Source organism: Gorilla gorilla, chromosome 1 (assembly GCF_029281585.2).
Source record: "Gorilla gorilla gorilla isolate KB3781 chromosome 1, NHGRI_mGorGor1-v2.1_pri, whole genome shotgun sequence".
NCBI lineage: Eukaryota > Metazoa > Chordata > Mammalia > Primates > Hominidae > Gorilla > Gorilla gorilla.
The window spans coordinates 153,491,657-153,513,801 of record NC_073224.2 but is presented as its reverse complement, the minus strand read 5'-3'; the positions used below and the strand labels follow the sequence as shown (position 1 = coordinate 153,513,801).

At 40.2% G+C, this 22,145-nt stretch overlaps 1 protein-coding gene across 2 annotated transcripts in view; it reads left to right on the top strand.

Moving 5' to 3' along the window:
- The window catches only part of CLCA1 (chloride channel accessory 1), a 39,523-nt gene extending 18,539 nt beyond the window's left edge, over positions 1-20,984 (top strand). For both annotated transcript variants that reach the window (XM_055371503.2, XM_004026078.5), the window contains 10 exons: positions 2,091-2,268; positions 5,225-5,443; positions 6,396-6,623; positions 8,864-9,038; positions 11,134-11,240; positions 13,256-13,471; positions 14,059-14,320; positions 15,384-15,554; positions 18,766-19,005; positions 19,834-20,984. In XM_055371503.2, the coding sequence (XP_055227478.2) occupies positions 2,091-2,268; positions 5,225-5,443; positions 6,396-6,623; positions 8,864-9,038; positions 11,134-11,240; positions 13,256-13,471; positions 14,059-14,320; positions 15,384-15,554; positions 18,766-19,005; positions 19,834-20,225 (2,188 nt within the window). In that variant the 3' untranslated portion in view covers positions 20,226-20,984. The remainder of the gene's footprint in view (positions 1-2,090; positions 2,269-5,224; positions 5,444-6,395; positions 6,624-8,863; positions 9,039-11,133; positions 11,241-13,255; positions 13,472-14,058; positions 14,321-15,383; positions 15,555-18,765; positions 19,006-19,833) is intronic.
- Positions 20,985-22,145: the final 1,161 nt, after the last annotated feature.

Here is a 22,145-nt window from a genome sequence, read left to right as displayed (position 1 = left end):
ATCCCTAGATAACAAAACTCTTTCAATGCATTCAATCATTGAAAAATATAACTAAGAGAATAATAAATGTGGCTACATATAAATTAAAAATTTTGTTGCACACAAACCAAACATAAACTACATTAAAAGGAAAAAACAGAAAAAGATATTTGCAAAAACAAAAAAGAAAGCCTTTAGAAGCTTAGTATTGTAGCACATAAAGAGCTTTTGAAAAATCAGTAAAACAGTAACATCCAAATAGAAAAATAGACAAAGGAGAAGAATAGATAATTTACAAAAGAAGAAATTAAAATGCCCAGGAGTTTGAGACCAGCCTGGGCAACATGGTGAAACCCCTTCTCTACAAAAAATACAAAAATTGGCCTGGCATGGTGGCACATGCCTGTGGTCCCAGCTACTTGAGAGGCTGAGGTGGAAGGATCACCTGAGCCTGGGGGTGAGGTTGAAGCTGCAGTGAGCCATGATCACACCACTGCATTCTAGCCTGAGCAACAAGAGTGAGACCCTGTCTCAAGAAAAAGAAAATTAAAGAAATGAAATAAAAATGTCCAATAATAAAAATGTTCATACTTACTAGTAATGAGAGATGTAAATTTGATAGGGATGAGATTCATTTATTGTCTAGTAAGTTACTGTCAGCAGGATGAAAGCTCTCACAGATGGTTGTTAGAGGCATTAATTCATGCAACTTTTCTGGAAAGCAATTTGGGTGACACATATCGAATTAAAAAAAGTCTTGATCCTGTGATTTCATGTTTAAAAATGCATTGTAAGGAAATGATATAGCAGCTGTATCAACGGGCTTTAAAATGTTCAAACTTTTGGATATAGTAATTACTCAGGGAATCAATCACAGGGCAAACTTGGAAATACAGTCAAAATTGGATATGAAATTTTGTTTATTCATTGATGTTTTATTTTAGTACTGACAAATTGGGAGGGGAAACTAAGTTCAACAAGTTAGTCTGAATACATATGATAGTATTAAAAGATATAAAATTATTAAGATCACATTTTGAATTTTTTTTTTCTTTTTTTTTGGAGACAGTCCCAGTTGTGTCTCCCAGGCTGGAGTGCAGTGGCACGATCTGAGCTCACTGCAACCTCTGCCTCTCAGGTTCAAGCAATTCTCGTGCCTTAGCTTCCCAAGTAGCTGGGATTACAGGTGCGCAACACCATGCCCACCTAATTTTCATTGTATTTCTGGTAGAGTTGGGTTTCGCCATGTTGCCCAGGCTGGTCTCAAATTTCTGGCCTCAAGCAATCCACCCGCCTCAGCCTCCCAAAGTGCTGGGATTACAGGTGTGAGTCACCACACCCAGCCACATTTTGAAAAATATTAAATAATAATATTAAAAAATTAAATATGCTAAGTTTTTTTTAAAGCAGGAAACAAAGCTATCTGTGCAGTGAGTGTTACGTTGATATATACAAAGTGAAAAATGCTTCAACATGGTAACAGTAGCTCATTTCTGATGGTGAGACATGTTTTTTTCTTTTCTTCATGCTTTTTGCCATTTTCCAGATTTTCTATACCGGTCATGCATGGTTATATACTTAAAAAATACAATTAAACAATAAGATGTAGGGGGAAGGCATTCCAACTATAATAGCAATAAAAGTCATAAATACCTAATACATGGAAACATTTAAAATACCTATGAACATACCAGAACTCTACAAAAACCACGTGAAATAAACTAATCAGAAAACAAACAAACAAGAAATGTCAGCAAATCTTTTGTGGGAAATAAAAGAGGGCTCTTGACCTGCTAGGGATGAAGGGAATAGATTCAAAGGTGCCTGAGGACTTAATCTGTATTAATGCTAACAACAGCCCTAAGCCAGACTTGGCTTTTCTGCTGCATAGAAATACATTCTGATACCATTTTTGCAATCCCCTCAGATACTTTCTGGCAAACAGAAATGACTCATATGACAATTTAACAATTTTGCTATGATGGGATGTCCTTGTTTCTTGGATCATGAGAGGAAAATCACAGAAAGGCAGTCTGTCAGAAACTGAGCATAGACTCTGACCCTTTGAAATGATGACATCACCTAAACATCTAACCTTCCTATATTTTCAGATGTTCAGCAGGTATTACTGGTACAAATGTAGTAAAGAAGTGTCAGGGAGGCAGCTGTTACACCAAAAGATGCACATTCAATAAAGTAACAGGACTCTATGAAAAAGGATGTGAGTTTGTACTCCAATCCCGCCAGACGGAGAAGGCTTCCATAATGTTTGCACAACATGTTGATTCTGTAAGTACCTTGTTCTCACTCCCTCCCCCAGATTCTTATGAATTTAGTGAGGCTTTTACTCCAAGTGCTCCAAGGGAGAATCAAAGTTTAGAGAAATCATCAGTGAGCAGTGGATTATCTCTGGGACAAGCTGGGCGTGCAAGTCAAGGATAAAGTCCTGTCTTCCTTCCCCTCACCCTCCTCGTGTCCACGCTTTCTTCTCCATCATCTCCCTCCCACTAGTTTTTAGTTCAAGTGCTTAGGATTACTTTAAATATTCACAAAGGCATACAAGCACACACATTCTTACTTAAATAAGGACTTACCCAGGGGGATTAGGCAGTTCCTTTTATTAGTTAATAAAGACATGATCAGTAGGCTCTTGATTTAACTTTCAGAGAGCTCTTTTCAGACTGCATGTTTGCTTTTGATTGTTAACTGAAATTTTCTATCTTTTTAAGAGTGTTGGTTACATTAGGGAGTTTACACATAGTTTAAATAGCTTTAATTAGTTTTAAAATTCTTAATTTTTTTAATGACTGACTGGTCATAAAATGAACTTGGCCAGTTATTGATATTACTGCTAAATATATAAATCAGAAATTTTGCGCAAAATGAGATTGAAGGCATCAATTAACTGACTTCAGTGGGAAGTCTCTCTTATCTTCCAGTCTCATATAAAATTACATTTTCCTTTTGGAATAGAGGGTGCAATAAATTGCAAGAGTCTATCAACAGGAATGGAGCATAAGTTTTTAAAATGTGATGCACCATGGCTCACCAGGCCCATCGTCCTTCAATTTGGCATTGCAGTCCATTCCCAGGCCTATTCAGAAACTTCCAGGAGGAGGCCCAGATTATATATTTTAAATTAGCCACAGAGTTAAATCTGATGCCTAGTCAGGTGTGGAAGCCTCTGCCTGGGGTTTACACAAAAGTTTTTCAGGTCTGCTTCCTAAAAAGTATCCATATTGATAACATAAAAACATTACTGAAACACATGACCTGAAAAATGCACATAAAGAGAAAAATGTTGTACAACTAATGATTACTTTCTAAATTAATAGGATCCCAGATATTAGGATTTGTAATTGAATGATAATATTGTAAAGTCACTGAGAGGAGGAATCATGTTACTTTTCTTTGTATACTATGCCTTAAAAAAAAATCCCCCACATGCCAGAGATATAAATACTAGCAAGTGTTATATGACATAAGAAAGGTAAAGGAACCATCATTTATTGGCTGTGTTAGTATTGACCTTAGTGCATATATTCTCATTTATTCCCTGCATAATAACTATCACTATTTTGTAGATTTAATAATTCAGGTGCAGAGAGGTTAAGGTTACTCAAAAAATAACAAAGTTATATTGAGTTTTTGTTATGTGTCAGGCACTAGAGCTAAATTTTGAGGAAGCAAAATTTAGTAAGCAGGTTTATGTAATAGATGGTGTATTAATTCATTTTCACACCTCTATAAACTATATCTAAGACTGGATAATTTATAAATGAAAGAGGTTTCATTGACTCACAGTTCCACATGGCTAGGGGGGCCTCAGGAAACTTACCATCATGGTGGAAGGCGAAGGAGAAGCAAGGCACACCTTACGAGGTGGCAGGAGAGAGAGAATGCAGGGGAAATTGCCGCTTACAAAATCATCAGATTACGTGGGAACTCACTCAATATCACAAGAACAGCATGGAGGAAACCATCTCGATGATCCAATCACCTCCCACCAGATCCCTCCCTCAACACGTGGGGATTACAAATCAAGATGAGATTTGGGTGGGACACAGAGCCAAACCATATTAGATGGATTTACAGTCCAGTAAGTGCACTGCAATGTTAAAGGGGCCTTATTGAAATTTCTACAAGATACCGTGAAGCTATAAAGGGTGGAATGGAAATTCTCAGGAGGAAGAGTAGAAAATGGAGAAACATTTCGGAAGTGACTTTTTGGCTGAACATGAAGGTAGAGTTTACAACGTAGAAGACAGAGGAGGAGCAATAGAGATGCCAAAGGCTGGCAAGTTTGGGAACTGACAGGCTATAGTGGGGTAAATTAGAGACATGGAATACACAGCCAGAATGAGAATGGAGAATGAAGCAAAGCTCCAAGTCATAGAGTTTGCCATTGGTATATGAAGAGCGGATTGTAATGTATGAACAATTAAAGCAGAGGAGTAAGAGGAAAGACTCTCAGGCAGCTGTGAGGTGGACCAAACAGAGAGGAAACAAGATGGAAAAGTCACAAAGGAAACTGCAATTGTCTGAGGGAGGGACTGTGATGGCTTGGGTGATGGATATTTCATTGGAGATGGAGAAAAGATGATGAAATTGAGATATAGTGAAATGTATTGGTCTTGGGTACTTTTTAGGAGGGAAAAGGTAGGAAAACTTCCAGTTTCCTAATTTTGGTGATGGGGTGCATAGTGGTGACATCAAGTTAGGAAATACCTGAGGAGGAGAAGCAGATGGGAGAAAAGTGATAAGGTCAATAATGAACATGTGGAGTTTGAGGAGCATGTGAGACATCCAAGTAGATTTTGGAGAGAGCTGGAACATTGGGAGTTGAAGGTTGGAATATAGTGTGTTGGTAAATGAGTGAGAAGTAAGGAGGTGGAGTTTGGTGGTATAAGGGTGGAGAGATAAGATGGTTCCAAGAGAGGAATGCTGGAGAGGGTGCTATGGAGAGAGTAGTGATGGCTTGAAATGGTAAATTTGAGGAGTAGGAAGGAAACCAAAAAGAGGAGGTAAATGGATTGCTGAGGAGCACTAAGGGTCCAATGAGATTGAAGGCCTGGTTTAAGGTAGGAAATCTACGTTATTACTGTGATTTTCCCCAGCACTGTTCTACAGTGATTGTGCAATTGAGCCAAGGTTATGCATTAGCAGAGCAGACACGTCTAACAAATTATTAAATATTTTACCACATAGTTTACCATTATCTATATAATTTCATTGATAATTTCAGATAGTTGAATTCTGTACAGAACAAAACCACAACAAAGAAGCTCCAAACAAGCAAAATCAAAAATGCAATCTCCGAAGCACATGGGAAGTGATCCGTGATTCTGAGGACTTTAAGAAAACCACTCCTATGACAACACAGCCACCAAATCCCACCTTCTCATTGCTGCAGATTGGACAAAGAATTGTGTGTTTAGTCCTTGACAAATCTGGAAGCATGGCGGTATGTTCAATGAGTCTTGGTCTTCTGGATGCTGGTCACAGATATGCATGTTCTGGACCCTGACTCGGAACTAGTTGGGAATAAACATAACCCGAGGGCCAGAATACTTATAACTGTAACACTGTCTTCAGAAATGCCCACTTCAACTTTGTTCAACAAAGATTCAGCATCAACTATCTCATTTGCCAAATTGAATTAATTTTCAATTTATGAGCCAAGATTTGATGAATTATATGAGCTTAACATTTTTAATGTTTCACTGACAATATATGTCTATAGGTCCATAGTCTTATGTATTAGTCTGTTCTCATACTGCTATAAAGAAATACCCAAGACTGGGTAATTTATAAAGGAAAGAGGTTTAATCGACTCACAGTTCCACACGGCTGGGGAGGCCTCCGGAAATTTACAATCATGGTGGAAGGGGAAGCAGGCATGTCTTACATGGCAGCAGGAGAGAGAGAGAGAGAGCACAAAGTGGGAAGAGCCCCTTAGCCCCTTATAAAACCATCAGATCTCGTCAGAACTCACTCACTATAACGAGAACATCCTGGAAGAAACCGCCCCCATGTTCCTCCCACCTCCCACCAGGTCCCTCCCTCGACATGTGAGGATTATGGGGATTACAATTTGAGATGAGATTTGGTTGAGGACACAGAGCCAAACCCTATCACCTGATACAGAACTTATCTAGAATTATTACTAATGCATTCAACTTTAATGATTATGTAATCTGTTTTTATCTTTTACTATTTATACACTGGCCCTAAAATTCTACCCAAAGGTGCTGCTAAATATAAATAAGAAATTTTTCCGCATAGGATATGCCTCAAGTAAGCTTATGGTCATTTACTCTACATTAAGGCAGCCACTTCCAAATTCCCTATGGCCTTTTCTGTTATTAGTCTTTCCATCTAAACGTAACCTGTTTTTCTTTTGCTTCTCCATTTAGACTGGTAAGCGCCTCAATCGACTGAATCAAGCAGGCCAGCTTTTCCTGCTGCAGACAGTTGAGCTGGGCTCCTGGGTTGGGATGGTGACATTTGACAGTGCTGCCCATGTACAAAGTGAACTCATACAGATAAACAGTGGCAGTGACAGGGACACACTCGCCAAAAGATTACCTGCAGCAGCTTCAGGAGGGACGTCCATCTGCAGCGGGCTTCAATCGGCATTTACTGTGAGATGTGTTTTTCTATTGTAGTTTGGAATGTTTGCAATTTATGTTGCTTAACAAACTTCCATTTCCAGTGTTTCCATACATGCCTAGGGTCCAACTGGATGAGATAACCAAGGAGCAATATTCCATATTTACTTGAAGACTATTTAGCCACATGAAACAGAATAGGAGGTTGAAAGGGGCTGGCAGGCATAAGGTCTCAGAACCTTGCAGTGTCTTTGGCAGGTTTGCCCTAAGCCTGCTAGTTGGGCACATCACACCCAATAGTGCTGTTCCAGTTTCCCATGTGGCAGCAGGAATATGTAGTTTCCAGCTCACATGGCTTGATGTGGACAATGGGCTTGACCGTTTCCTCAAGTGCTTTCTGTCTCTCTGACCATTTTGGTCCACTTTGAAAATCAGTTCCCTGAAAGTGGTTTCTATTGCATACATAGTCAGCTATGAAACACTTCTCCAGATGCCTGCATGCATCTGTGTTTTATTACCCCTGTCACCCACCCAAGCTTTGACTAAGGGAGCAAATAAGGGAGGAAAACAGACAATAAAATCACTGATGTGCTGTACCAAACCCTTGCTGTGCAAGACCCTAGGGGAGATGACTAATGCCAGATGGCATGGTGGTGAAGAGAGAACTTCTGATTCTGCATCTTCCATTCAGATGAGTGAGAGAGAGTGTGCGGTACACCAGTGGAATTTAGGATGCCCCCTGGAGTGGAGTCTGGGTATGGGGTGGGAGAAGCTCATGTGGCTTCAGGGTGATGAGGCAAAGGACCTTGGATCTTATACTGTCTTCAAGATCCCTGCTAGTCCCTGCTGCAGGCCCTGATCAGGTCTGCCCTGGGCTCCTTGCAGTGGTGTCTGCTGTGGCCATATGAGTTTGGCTTGTTCTCTTGGCTTGCTCAGGGCCCAGTAGTCCTCCTCCCCTGACTCAGCACCACCCTGGCTCTCCCTGTTGGAGCAGAGCCCTGAGCACAACCCTATCCTCCATCCAGCCTCTAGCCATACTGTATACTCCTCAGCCTCTGTGGTAGGATTATCCTTCTCTCAGCTGCCAACATTCAACTCAGCTGTCTTCTGTCTCCTCTTTAGGATATGTGGAAACATTTGCCTGTTTTCCATGACACACAGCAGTTATGGGGAGTATGACAAGAAAATCCAAATTGGGCTTCTCTGGCCTGCAGCTTAGTAAGGCCAAGACCGTGATCACAGCTGACAGGCTTCTGGGCTCTGGGCTCTTTGACACAGCAACAGCAACAGTCACTGTTCTGTTCTTTTCTAGGGAGTCAAGGTAGCCTCCTCTAATAGCTGAAACAGTGAGTGAGGTGGAAGCCTCCTCTGCCCTCAGCTTTCCCTTCCACCTTCAGAGGACGCCTTCTTTTCTGAGATTCTAGGCCTTTGGAAGATGCCTTCTTATCTGAGATTCTAGGCCAGAGAGATGCTTAGGCTTGATTTCTTGTTTCCCCTAATTCTGGGTCTCTCCTTCCACTCTGTTTAGGGGAAGCGTGGACTCTTGCTTTCTCTTCTTAAATAGATAGCATTATTCTTTTATCTAATTTTCCTCCCGTCCTAATCTTATTCAACATTGGCAGAAGGAGTATCCTCTCTATACCATGTAAAAAAATAAATAAATAATCCAAATATACCAGGAATAGTTGAGACATAGGTGTCACAGAACAACTAGGAACTGAGGATTAACAGAAACGAAATGTTTTGCTTTAATCAGAAAGGCTGTTAAAAATATTGACAACTCATGTGACCTAGGTAATGACCAATCAGAACCAATGCCAGCCATAAATAGCTGGTATTGTCAGACTGGTGAATATCATGCAAGTTAAAGTCTGCCCTGGGTCTAATATCCCCCCAATATAATCCCTGTTAAATGAGATGGTTTCTGAAGGCATATTGGAAGCTCTGAAAGCCTATCAAGGAGAGACCACATGAAGAAAACTAGGAACACCTTCTTTGCTGTTTCCCCAGTGCTGTCCACCCCTAGAGTTGCCCTGCATCCCACACCATCCCTCTCTGCAGCAGACTAGCCAAGGGGAAAGACAGCGGTCAAGTTCCATGAATGCTGCTGGGTTAAGATTGTATCATTTCAAGACAGACAGATATTTGGTCATTCCCAGACAATTTTGGTTATTCCCTCTAGAATTTCTTTTCTCCTTTCCTGTAAGCAGAATTTTCATAAACACTTTGGCCACCCTAAGTGTGATAACTTGTGCCCTAAATTCTGTCCTTAGGTGATTAGGAAGAAATATCCAACCGATGGATCTGAAATCGTGCTGCTGACGGATGGGGAAGACAACACTATAAGTGGGTGCTTTAACGAGGTCAAACAAAGTGGTGCCATCATCCACACAGTCGCTTTGGGGCCCTCTGCAGCTCAAGAACTAGAGGAGCTGTCCAAAATGACAGGTGAGGGATGATTTGCTGAGACCCCCGGTATTGTCTCTCCTACTGGACTGTGAGCTCCAGTGAACTGGGGAGTGGGGGAAAGATGGGATGGAGAGAGATAGGATAACCTAATTGGCTAACTAGCCACCCTTACCCCTGAATGACTGTTTGAATGGACTCTGCCCATTTATTTTAAAGCTTTGTGTCTAGGACTAAGGCAGCCTGGAGAAGATGGAACTAGCACAGCACTCTAGTGAGGACTCAGGACCTTCTTCCTGGGCCAGGAACCACTCCTTTCCAGTGGCAGCTGGCCAAGAGACCTAGGGGAGACAGATGACAAGCCACTAACTACATAACACCATGGCACAAGTGCTATATTAGCAACAGAAAGTACAATAAAGCACAAATAAGGGAGGCTTTAACTTTACCTGGAGAAGAAGCATTCAAGAAACAGGAGAAGTAGCAGGGAAGCGCAAAGGGCATGTTAAACAAGGCAAAAGATCACTCCCAAAATGGAATACAATGCAGTTTCTCCATAAAACCTTCATGTATTGTGTGTCTAACTCCCATACACAGACAGATGGTAAAAATAGATTCCATATGTCACCAGCTTCTTTAGCAGAGTAGGTGAACACATATTTTTCTTTTTTAACTTAGGGATAATATTGTGGATCTCAATTATTATACTGAGTTGCCTTCTGAGGCCACTAAAATGCCAGAGCTGTTTATTCCTAATACTACCTGTCCTAGGCTGGGTTTCTTAGAAGCAGAGCCTGAGACAGGGATTTGGGTCCATGCAATTTATAGGAGAGAGAGCTCTTAGGAGAAAAAGAAGGAGGAAAGGATAGAGCCGGGGAAGGAGCTAAGCACTGATGCAGACCTAGTCGGAGTCTAGCTGTGCCCACAGGGGACTCTGGAATGGAAAGTACATCACAGACTTGTCTCACCTTGAGACAGGAGGGTGGCCTTTTGCACCATTGTGTCTATCAGTCTTTGGCTGTGGACTGTCAGAACAGGGCAGAGGAGAGGGGCATGTTATTTCTCTAGGTCGGGTTGCCCCTTTTGGTAAGATAATTCCCTGGAAGAGGTAGGCAGCTATAAGCCAATGCCTAGAGCAGCTGGGAAGAGATGCACTTGGCTGGGTAAGGGGATGTGGGTGGGGCATCAACAGCCTTACTGAAATTATTTCCTTAAGTTCAGATGGAATTATAATAGTTAAAAAGTGCTTTCACATCAACTAACTTAGTGACACCTGTTCTAAATAGCCCAGGACTGCCTGGCCTGGTGTAAAATCCTGTTTTTACAATATACTATTCTGTAACTGTCCCTTTGTCCACTGTTATTTCTTGCTGCTGTCACATATGTGCCTTTCCTCATTTAGAAGAAAACTCTAAAGCCACGTTTGTTGGAATTATGTTTCAAATAAGAGTAAATCGATAGTCCTGGAGTACTGCTTAATGACTTCTCTCATGTAAAAGTGCAGGACCTTTAATATGTAGATTTTATGACATCAATTTATATCATAAATTAATATAAAATCATATCAGAGATTCATGGCTGCTTTGCAGATAGTTGAAGTAGCCAGGTGACTGAGATGTTGCTGAAGCTATTATTTACTAAGATTTAAAAATTAGTGGCTGGGTGTGGTGGCTCACTCCTGTAATCCCAGAATTTTAGGAGGCCAAGGCAGGTGGATTGATTGAGCCCAGGAGTTCAAGACCAGCCTGAGCAACATGGCAAAACCCATCTCTAAAAAAAAAAAAAAAAAAAAAAATACAAAAATTAGACATGTTGGCATATGCCTGTAATCCCAGCTACTTGGGAGCTGAGGTAGGAAGATCGCTTGAGCCTGGAAGGTGGAGGTTGCAGTGAGCCAGGATCGTGCCACTGTACTCCACCCTGGGCAACAGAGTGAGAGCCTGTCTTAGAAAAAAATAATAAGTTAAAAAAACAGTATCAAATTCTGAGTTAATGTAGGCACCTATTTGATGTTGATCTATTTATACTTTAATAACACAAAGGGATATTTATATTGTATGCTCTCTAAACAACAGCTAAAATGTTGCAAATAGTTGCTTTCTGGAAAATAATTTCTGAAAATGTAATTGCATTTTAGGAGGTTTACAGACATATGCTTCAGATCAAGTTCAGAACAATGGCCTCATTGATGCTTTTGGGGCCCTTTCATCAGGAAATGGAGCTGTCTCTCAGCGCTCCATCCAGGTTGGAGTTCTTAATCTTTGGTTTTTCATATTTACACATAATCATAGCCAAGATGGACAATTTAATGGCTAAAAGTTTTAAGTTTTCCACTCTTCTGGTACTGAATTAAAATGAAAATAGAAGGTCCAGCTTGATATTAAACATTATTCCTAAAATGCAACACTACTCATTTAAACAAGGCAATTAGTGTCTACTTGTTTGGAAGCAATACCAAGTGACTTCCTCACAGAAATCAGCAGATAAAATGTCATATGTCCAAGAATTCTTTTTTAACATCTCTGAACAAGCAACTAGAGCAATATAATTGGCTCAGAATTTTCTTCAGAGTAGATCATCTCAATTACAAATTTTCTGGGACAAGTGTCCAGGGATTACTTGCTTTATTTTTCCATTACATCAAATTTCTGTTGTTTGCCAAGATTTACATATAATGGACAGAAAGTGCTTTGTACTGTAAAAAGCCAGTGGTGTGAGTCCAGACCCCTGGATCTTGGTCCTAGGTCTGCCATTAACTATGTGACCTAGGCAAAGATCTTCACCTCTGTGGACCTTCATTTCTCCACCAGGTATAGACAGAAAACTTCCAATGGCCCATCTGGTTCTAAAATTTCAAGAAAACCAAATTGCCTTTTAAAAGTCTTGAAACTATTAAGAAAAAAGAAAAAATGTATTTTTTCAATGCTCTTTTTTAGTAATTGCAGAAATTATTCACATTAATTTTTAAACTAGAGAGAGTGAACAATCAGCATTCACACTGGTGTGAATTATAATTTTTATGATGAAAGTTCAGATAAAGGTAAAGGAAAACTGTAATGTCAAAGCCTAATAATGAGAGATTTTGAAACCATAGGCTTTCTGGCTTACCAATGCAGCATTTATTCAATCTAGGAAGACAGCAATTATACCCATCTGGGTTATTCTGGTTCAGATTTAGAAAATTAAATGCAAGGGCCTGCTTTGGAAAAGGGAGGAATGTCTCCTAGAAAAGTAATTAAAGTGATAAAAGGACAAGTTCACATTTAGGAAATTTCTGCCTATGATTTTTGTATTTAAGAAACCTAACAGAGAGAGAGGGAGAGATGGAGAAATGAGCAAGACTCATTCACCAGTGTGCCACAAGAACCAGATCTAATAGCCCTTCGCTTTCTCCACATGCCAGCTTGTAATCTACTTGTGGAACTAGGAAATCTGCCTCCATGACCAGCCCACTCTGTCTTCTAATAGGTGCTAACTTTGAGACAATAACTACCTAGGAGATAATCCTCAAAATCACATTTTCTAAAAAAGCCTTGTTAATCCTTCCTTACCTCACTCCCACTCTGCAGCTCCCTCATTCTATTCCAAACAAGCTGGCCTTGGCTTATGTCATTTATCTCCACAGGGCCTGCAATACTACCTGACTTAGCAATTAGGTAATTCAGACAATCCATGCATGGGTAAAAAATAAGTCACAGTGAGTCCCCTTAAGGGTTCATAGTCTAATAAATAAGATGAGCTGCATATACCAATAAATATAGGGTGAAGCACAATATGATGAATGTCGAAGGATTGATAGAAATAAAATCCTATAGGAGATCAGAGGAAGGGGAGATTTTTTACAACTGGTAAATGAGATGGACAGCAGAGAAACCTTCATGGAGAAAGTAATATTTGAATTTTGAAGGATGGGTAAGGCTTAGACAAACAGAGAAGACTAAGAAGGCTTAGATAAATGGAGACGACAAATGTAAAGCCTTCTAGGAAAAGTAAAGAGTATGATAATAAAGTCAAAGACTCAGGGATTCACAAGGACCTTTTGGGGAGTGGTCTTGTTTGGGTGGAGGAAGGAAAATTGTGGAAGCTAAGGCTAGAAAGGTAACTTAGAACTGCATCATAATTGCTCCTAACACCAAATCAAGGATTCAGGCATCACTGAAGTCTTTTTAATGGGGCACTGGGGAGACAGGGGCAGAAGGGAAAAGACCATGTGATGGGAGCTGTATTCTCCAGAAAGTAAGAGCTGTTTTTCTTAACAGCTTGAGAGTAAGGGATTAACCCTCCAGAACAGCCAGTGGATGAATGGCACAGTGATCGTGGACAGCACCGTGGGAAAGGACACTTTGTTTCTTATCACCTGGACAACGCAGCCTCCCCAAATCCTTCTCTGGGATCCCAGTGGACAGAAGCAAGGTGGCTTTGTAGTGGACAAAAACACCAAAATGGCCTACCTCCAAATCCAAGGCATTGCTAAGGTATGGAGTCAGCTTTTTTTCTTTCTCATAATTCAACAAGATAAAATAAAGTTTTTACAGAATAATTGTAGCATTTTAAATGTTGGTGGTTGCTAAAAGGAGAGTCAGTATTGAATCAAAGAGAGAACGAGGAAAAAAAATCTCCATCCAATGAAAATCACTCAGTATGCCAGCAAGTAAAGACAAAGGAAATAGGTGATATTTTGTCCAGGTACTAAATGGAGAACCTTCAAATTACATAGTAATCAAGATGCAAAATGATCCTCGACATTTTGGGATCATAAAAGTTATTTCCTTTATCTCAGAGACTTGTCTCTTATAAAACCAAGGCAACAATAAGCATATAGCTTTCAGACCTCACCATCCCCCTCCCACCCGCCGTGGAATTTTCTTGACAATGGGAATGATATAGTTAGTTCAAACACACTGAAGCTCCCCGTGGCTGACAGAGTATCAAACATGCACACCTCTTCTTAGATATGCTTCCAACATGCTTGTATCAGAGGCTTTTCCTGTACGTGACATTGAAATCAGGTCTGTGTCACCTGAAGTTATTCATTGGAAATGTTTACATGTGTTTTGGTCAGGTTGGCATTTGGAAATACAGTCTGCAAGCAAGCTCACAAACCTTGACTCTGACTGTCACGTCCCGTGCGTCCAATGCTACCCTGCCTCCAATTACAGTGACTTCCAAAACGAACAAGGACACCAGCAAATTCCCCAGCCCTCTGATAATTTATGCAAATATTCGCCAAGGAGCCTCCCCAATTCTCAGGGCCAGTGTCACAGCCCTGATTGAATCAGTGAATGGAAAAACAGTTACCTTGGAACTACTGGATAATGGAGCAGGTAATAACCCAAGAAATTGGAATATATTTATTTCTTTTTCCAAGAAGCAACCAGGGAATGCCAAGAGCGCATGGTCTGGTGAGGGCAGTTAGACAGGCAAGGCAGCACAGCACTGAGATCTGGTTGGGAGAGTTCTCCATTTCCCCACAATTCCTACATTTCAAAATGCTGGAAAACATGAAGGCTTCTGCAAGGCCCAAAACACATTAACAGCTCAAGCTCAATAGATTCAGTCTCTGGGGAGTTGCCGTAGGGTATTCCACAACCCCCAAAAAAGGAAAAGAGGAAAATTAATAACAATATTGTGTTAGGTGCTTTGTATATACACATACATACATACACACATATGAGTGTGTGTGTATACACAAATACATATATACAAAGACATATATAACCTTTGTTTTTATAATATCTTCACTGAGGCTTTCACATTTAGAAAGCAGCAGAGATAGATTCAAGCACAGTCCTATATGATTCCTGTATCTATGCAGACTCTATATTAGCTTGCCCCAAAAGTGAAAATTCTGCCCATTATTCTTGTCTTTAAGAAGTCTATCAGGGAGAGAGAGAAAGAGAATTCTACAGTTTAAAAAAAAAAAAACAAAACATGTCTGCTTACTGTGAAGCAAGTAACCTTAATAGAATGAATCCTGTGAATGAATTTCCCACCTAAATCTATCCTGGGGAGAAGTCATGAATTTTATTAAATAATCATACAACATTTTTTTCTTCCACAGTTGCATATAGCAGTTTAATTTAGTTCAACAGCTACTTATTGAGTAGTTACCTTGTGCTACATTGGGTGTAACACAGAAGCGATACCATCTTAGATTTCAAAAAGAAAGTCAACAATTCAAGAAGACAGAATGTATACATAAAACCACACACAGTGATAAAAGAAGTAAGCCTTACCCTCAACACACCAAAATCTTAAGGTCTCTTGGAGCTAATGCTGAATTTCTTGTTGCTTTGAAAATTCATAGCCTACATGTGAGTTGGAAATATACAAATACCCTCCCCGTTACCTTTAGGATATTTATTAATTCCTTCATTCTTTATCAAGGTGCTGATGCTACTAAGGATGACGGTGTCTACTCAAGGTATTTCACAACTTATGACACGAATGGTAGATACAGTGTAAAAGTGCGGGCTCTGGGAGGAGTTAACGCAGCCAGACAGAGAGTGATACCCCAGCAGAGTGGAGCACTGTACATACCTGGCTGGATTGAGAATGGTAAGTAATTTGTAATAACACACCTGGCTTGTGCAAAAGCATTGGTTTCAAGAGGAAACTATTAAGCCTGTGGGGCAGAATGGTGCATGATTAAATCAGGGTTTCTCAACCTTGGCACTATTAAGATTTTGAGCCAGACAATCCTTTGTTGTGGAGGGCTATCCTGCACATTGTGGCATGTTTAGCAGCATCCTTAACCTCTATCCATTATTTGTCAATAGCAATTCCCTAGTCATGGCAATCAAAAATGTCTCCATATGTGGTCCACTATCCCTTAGGGGGGCAAACTAGCCTCCAGCTGAAAATCACTGGATAGAACATAGCTTTTGACTGCCTTACTTCAAAGCCCAGGCCTCTATCAAATACAGTATTTTGTGTAATCTTTTTGTACTTCACTCTCCTCTGTTGTAAAATAAGGATAATAATGGCAGCTACCTCATAGGATGGTCACACAGAATAAATAACTAAACACATCTAACAAACTGTTCCTGGTAAATAGTGCTTAATAAAGGTTTTATCATTATTTTAAAAACACTTCTAATGAAGTTCTTTCCATTGAAGCATTTCTAATTTATCCTAATGAATCTGTTCCACAAAATAAAAAAGTAATAATTTAGGGTTTGTTATCTACATCAATATCATTATCCAAGTCCACTGTCTGTCTTTCCTCTTTTCTCCTCCTGCTCAGGCCAGGGAGCACAGTAGATGAATTTCATGCGGGTCAGCACACTGAGCCCACGTGTAAGCAGGTGGGAAAATTATGTCCATGAAACAGACAGTCCCATACCACTTTTGGTTACAAACACTTGCCCTGGACTAGAGAAGGAATTGAGACCAAGTTTGTGTCCCAATGGGTTCCAGGACTAGTTTTCCATCAATCTCCACCCTGTCCTGGGCAGGCTTTTTCCTGAGGTTGGTGGGCGGGAAGGAGAAGAGCTCCTTTGAGAACCTTCCCACTGTCATCTTTACTTGGGTGTGTGCTTAGTGAAGAGAGGATTCAGAGACACATGGTGTCCCTCATGCAAAGGTGATAATAGAGGGAAATGTTTTAAAAGATGCCACTGCATTTCTTTTTTTTTTTAGACAGTCTTGCTCTGTCACCAGTCTGGAGTGCAGTGGCGCAATCTCAGCTCACTGCAACCTCCACCTCCCGGGTTCAAGTGATTCTCCTGCCTCAGCCTCCGGAGTAGCTGGGACTACAGGCACGTGCCACCATGCCCAGCTAAGTTTTGTATTTTTAGTAGAGACAGGGTTTCACCATGTTGGCCAGGATGGTCTCGATCTCTTGACCTTGTGATCTGCCCGCCTCGGCCTCCCAAAGTGCTGGGATTACAGGCGTGAGCCACCGTGCCCAGCCCATGCCACTGCTTTTTGAGTTAGGGGAAGGAGGCAGAAGAGGACTGGTTTAGTGGCTAAGTCTAGCCTTATCGCAGCATTTTACTTACAGTAATATATTTCATTCTTGTAAGTATCCCTTTTTATTTTTTTTTTTTTATTTTATTTTTTTTTGAGACGGAGTCTGGCTCTGTCGCCCAGGCTGGAGTGCAGTGGCGCAATCTCAGCTCACTGCAAGCTCCGCCTCCCGGATTCACGCCATTCTCCTGCCTCAGCCTCCCGAGTAGCTGGGACTACAGGCGCCCGCCACCACGCCCGGCTAATTTTTTGTATTTTTAGTAGAGACGGGGTTTCACCATGTTAGCCAGGATGGTCTCGATCTCCTGACCTCGTGATCCGCCCGCCTTGGCCTCCCAAAGTGCTGGGATTACAGGCGTGAGCCACCGCGCCCGGCCAAGTATCCCTTTTTAAAGATGGGGAAACAGAAGCTAGAGAGCTTATGGGTTCATATAACTAATAGTGTTAGTGCCTGGCATAACAGTAGAAGGCCATGTTCTTCCCTCTATCCCTCGATAAGCCTTAATGGCAGTCTCTACCGGTGCTTTCAACATGAACCCTGAACCTGCTAGAGCATTCACTTCATCTTTGCCAAGACCAGATTAATGGCTATGAAGATTAAACGGTCTTTAACAGATAAAAATTCTATAAAGAGGTAGAGTTTATGAGAAAACAAATTCTAAGTAATGCCATGTTAGGATCTTATGAGATATTTTTATTGAAGAAAAGAGAACCTGAGAACTCTGCAGATTGAACAGACCAGGGTATTTTTTAAATTCCAGGATTACTTTTATACATGTCTTCAACAAGAATGTGAATGAAATTGGGATCACTACAAGAACTAGATTCCCATGCATTCACTGAGAAAATGAGAAGTCTTTCAAAAGCACAAAATTTTGGAACCCTAACATAAAACATTTCATTAAAAACTGAAATTTAATAAGAAAAATGAAATACAAACATCGAGAAAGTGAAAGAAATATGCATAAACAATCAAGGCATTCTTGAAGGTCCAGTTGATTAGTTGCCAAATAAATAGGAAAGATAATGAAACTCACACTATTATTTAGGAGGAATACATTTCTTCAGGCAGTCTGAGGTTTAAAACAGAGTTAGTCTTTAGGCCCGGCACAGTGGCTCACTCCTGTAATCCCAGCACTTTGGGAGGCTGAGGCAGGTGGATCACCTGAGGTTAGGAGTGCGAGACCAGGCTGGCCAACATGGTGAAACCCCATCTCTACTAAAAATACAAAAATTAGCTCGGTGTGGTGGCACATGCCTGTAATCCCAGCTACTCGGGAGGCTGAGGCAGGAGAATCACCTGAACCCAGGAGGCGGAGGTTGTAGTGAGCCAAGATCGCGCCACACCAGCCTGGATGACAAGAGCGAAACTCCATCTCAAAAACAAAAACAAAGAAAGGAAGGAAGGAAGGAAGGAAGGAAGGAAGGAAGGAAAAAAAAGATGTAGTATTTAAACTGACCTTGTGGAAAGACAAGATCAGGATGGGCAAAAAGATGGGAAAATAAGCAATTTCAGGACAAATGTCATGAAAATAAATTCCAAAAGGTTATTCCACTAAATATCCAGGAAATATCTAAGAGATAAAAAAAAAAAACTGTGATTCTCTGTTTTCTCTTTTCCCTCTGATGAAACCGTATTTGCAGTCTTGTCTCCAAATATTTAAAATTAATTGTGTGTGTGGAAGGAAAGAAGCAGAAGTGGGGAACAGGAAGAGGATGATCTGATAAGAAAACAGACGGAGGTATCACCATTTAGTGGTGTTGCTTACCATATTTTGAGTATTTTTTTTTAATGCAGATGAAATACAATGGAATCCACCAAGACCTGAAATTAATAAGGATGATGTTCAACACAAGCAAGTGTGTTTCAGCAGAACATCCTCGGGAGGCTCATTTGTGGCTTCTGATGTCCCAAATGCTCCCATACCTGATCTCTTCCCACCTGGCCAAATCACCGACCTGAAGGCGGAAATTCACGGGGGCAGTCTCATTAATCTGACTTGGACAGCTCCTGGGGATGATTATGACCATGGAACAGGTAAGCTGAACCTGGTGTGGACCCTGTAAAGGAGTTTACCAGCCAAGTAGAAGAGCAGAAGCGGGTGAGGCAGGCAGCCGTGTTCTGATACTTAGGGGGCAGAAGGCAGGAGGGATCTTGCTGGTCCTTTGAAATGAGGGATAAATGTATTTAAAGAAGAGAGATTTAAAACCTGAAAAACTGGTATACTTTGGGAGTAAGAGGTTTCAGCCAGGAAAGGTTTCTGAAATCTTGCCAAACTGTCCTTTGACGAACTCCATTTTCTGGGTAGCAGTGACTCCTGGGGAAGAACTGGAAATAGAGCATAGATGTCTGCAGAGCAGAGCTCTTTTGGAAGGAACCTCAGGTCCTACCAGACTTTCTCTCTTAAAGTGAGGTCTGTGGACTGCAGCATGTAGATACCATGAACACTTGTTAGAAAGTGTTTTCAGATCTGCATTTTCAGATCCCTGGGTGATTTGTACACACATTACAGTTTGAGAAGCATTGGTGCAAACTGCCTCTATAAATAATAAAACAATAAACAGTTGTTAAACAGTCTCTTCTTTCTGCCGGGCACTATGCCTAGAAATGCTGACCAAGGCTTTACGTCATGCCCAATCCAGTTTTACGCTTATCACTGTGTCATTATATACAAACAAGAATGTAAAAGAGATAGTAACCCTTGTAAATAGGACCATCAGTTCATTTATTTGGGAACCTTATGGGGTGATGATATAATTTCTCATAGACTTTTAAAGCTTTTTAAATATTTTTTAAAGCTCTACTGCTTAAGAAGTTTCTTTAAGATTTCAGAATTAAAGTCACATTCTTCTTTTTTCTTTTTAGCTCACAAGTATATCATTCGAATAAGTACAAGTATTCTTGATCTCAGAGACAAGTTCAATGAATCTCTTCAAGTGAATACTACTGCTCTCATCCCAAAGGAAGCCAACTCTGAGGAAGTCTTTTTGTTTAAACCAGAAAACATTACTTTTGAAAATGGCACAGATCTTTTCATTGCTATTCAGGCTGTTGATAAGGTCGATCTGAAATCAGAAATATCCAACATTGCACGAGTATCTCTGTTTATTCCTCCACAGACTCCGCCAGAGACACCTAGTCCTGATGAAACGTCTGCTCCTTGTCCTAATATTCACATCAACAGCACCATTCCTGGCATTCACATTTTAAAAATTATGTGGAAGTGGATAGGAGAACTGCAGCTGTCAATAGCCTAGGGCTGAATTTTTGTGAGATAAATAAAATAAATCATTCATCCTTTTTTTTTGATTATAAAATTTTCTAAAATGTATTTTAGACTTCCTGTAGGGGGCGATATACCAAATGTATATAGTACATTTATACTAAATGTATTCCTGTAGGGGGCGATATACTAAATGTATTTTAGACTTCCTGTAGGGGGCGATAAAATAAAATGCTAAACAACTGGGTATACATGCATCAAAACTATCCATTCAAATCCAAAAATTTAATAATCATTGAGTTTTTTATTAATGAATTTGAATACTAGAAAGAAACAGGGCTTGCATCAATAAATGGAAGTATGTTTTTATTTGTTTTAAGGAGCTTTGCCAGTTACAAACAACATGCAATTGTAGAAATCTAACAGAGTTGCTAAAAGTTGTTTGATTTCTTTTGGTGAAGAAAAGCCAATCTAAATTATTTAAATATAAAAGACACGACTTGTTTTATAGGAGTTTTGGACCAGCATCACTAGGAATATGTCTTATTTTCTCTAAATTTGAGCAATGATGGTGCATTTAAGGAAGAAATGGCATTGAAGAAAGAAAGAACAGCACAATGAAAATTCCCTAGGCACAGAAATGAACGTTATGTGCATGAAATTACAAGAGTTAGTGATGCTTTAAGCCATGGCAGTGGGGATAAGGTGGGAAAGGTAGCTTCAGGCCAGGTGTGAAGGGAAAGTGATTGAGAAATAAACATTTATTGTGTACTTTGTCCAAGGGCCCAACTAATGCCTTATATGCATTAGTTTATTTAATGTAATTCAGTTCTTTCAACAAATGTTCACCAGCTGCTTATTATTTTCCAGGCCAATGCTAGGTTCTAAGGATAGAAAGATGAGTAAGCATTGGCCTTTTTCCTGTACACTAAAAAGAGCATTTGAGGATTTATTTTTGAAATCAGGAGGCAGATATGCTCAGAGATATGCTTGAGAAGGGGGTCTTTAAGAACCACACGAAGGCCTTAATAAGTGTGAGAAAGACCAGCAGCATAACAAATGAAAGGGGAAGGAGAAGAAGAGGAAAAAGGGTTGCAAGTGTAGGCCTAGCACTATGGCGGTCCTCGTGAAGGACTAGTCACAGTTTCCAGTGCCTGCAGGTGTAGATATTCCTGTGAAAATTGTTTCGAGTTCCCACTTATTAGTACAATGAGTTCAAGATGTGGGTGGCTCTCTTTATGATTGAAAACAAAATATCTAGCATATCATTTCTGTGTAGACCCAAAATTTCTTTATTTGTAGACCTTTCTTATTTCAAAACCAGATTTGAGCCATCTTAGTGATACATGCAATAAACATAAAAATAAAGAAATAAAGTATATAATAAAAACTAGAAGAAGTGCTCAGGTATAAACCTATAAAGAATACATGGGGGGAAAAAAAAACTAGAGGGAAAACCACCACATCAAATGCATAATATAATGTTCTGTACAATTGCTACAGCCAAGTCACATATTTCACTTTGTGACAAGTAGGTAGGACAAATGAAGTGTATATAGTAACACGATTAACAGAGTCTATAGTGAAAAGCAAGCATGCTCAGGAGAAGCATGGCTTTTCCTAGTCGTGAGACCCACAAGTAGTTTTATCTGTGGATCCTCAGTTTATTAGGGCACTGTGATGTTAAGGGCTGCAGCCAAAGCAGCAACGGTATGGTAATCGTAACAACAAGTTTAATATAGGGCTAATTACTTCCTTCACTGTAAGCCAAAGGAGTAACACCACAGCATTGTTCAGGAAAGGTAATTATACAGGGACCCAAAAAATCCGGGCCTAGCAATTAGCTCTTGAGCTTGCCCCAGAGGTAAAATTTGGAGTGAATGGATTGCATGTCCTTCAGGCTGTTTCCTAGGACCCGTATTTCTTACATATAAATTTGTTATAAAAACTGAAC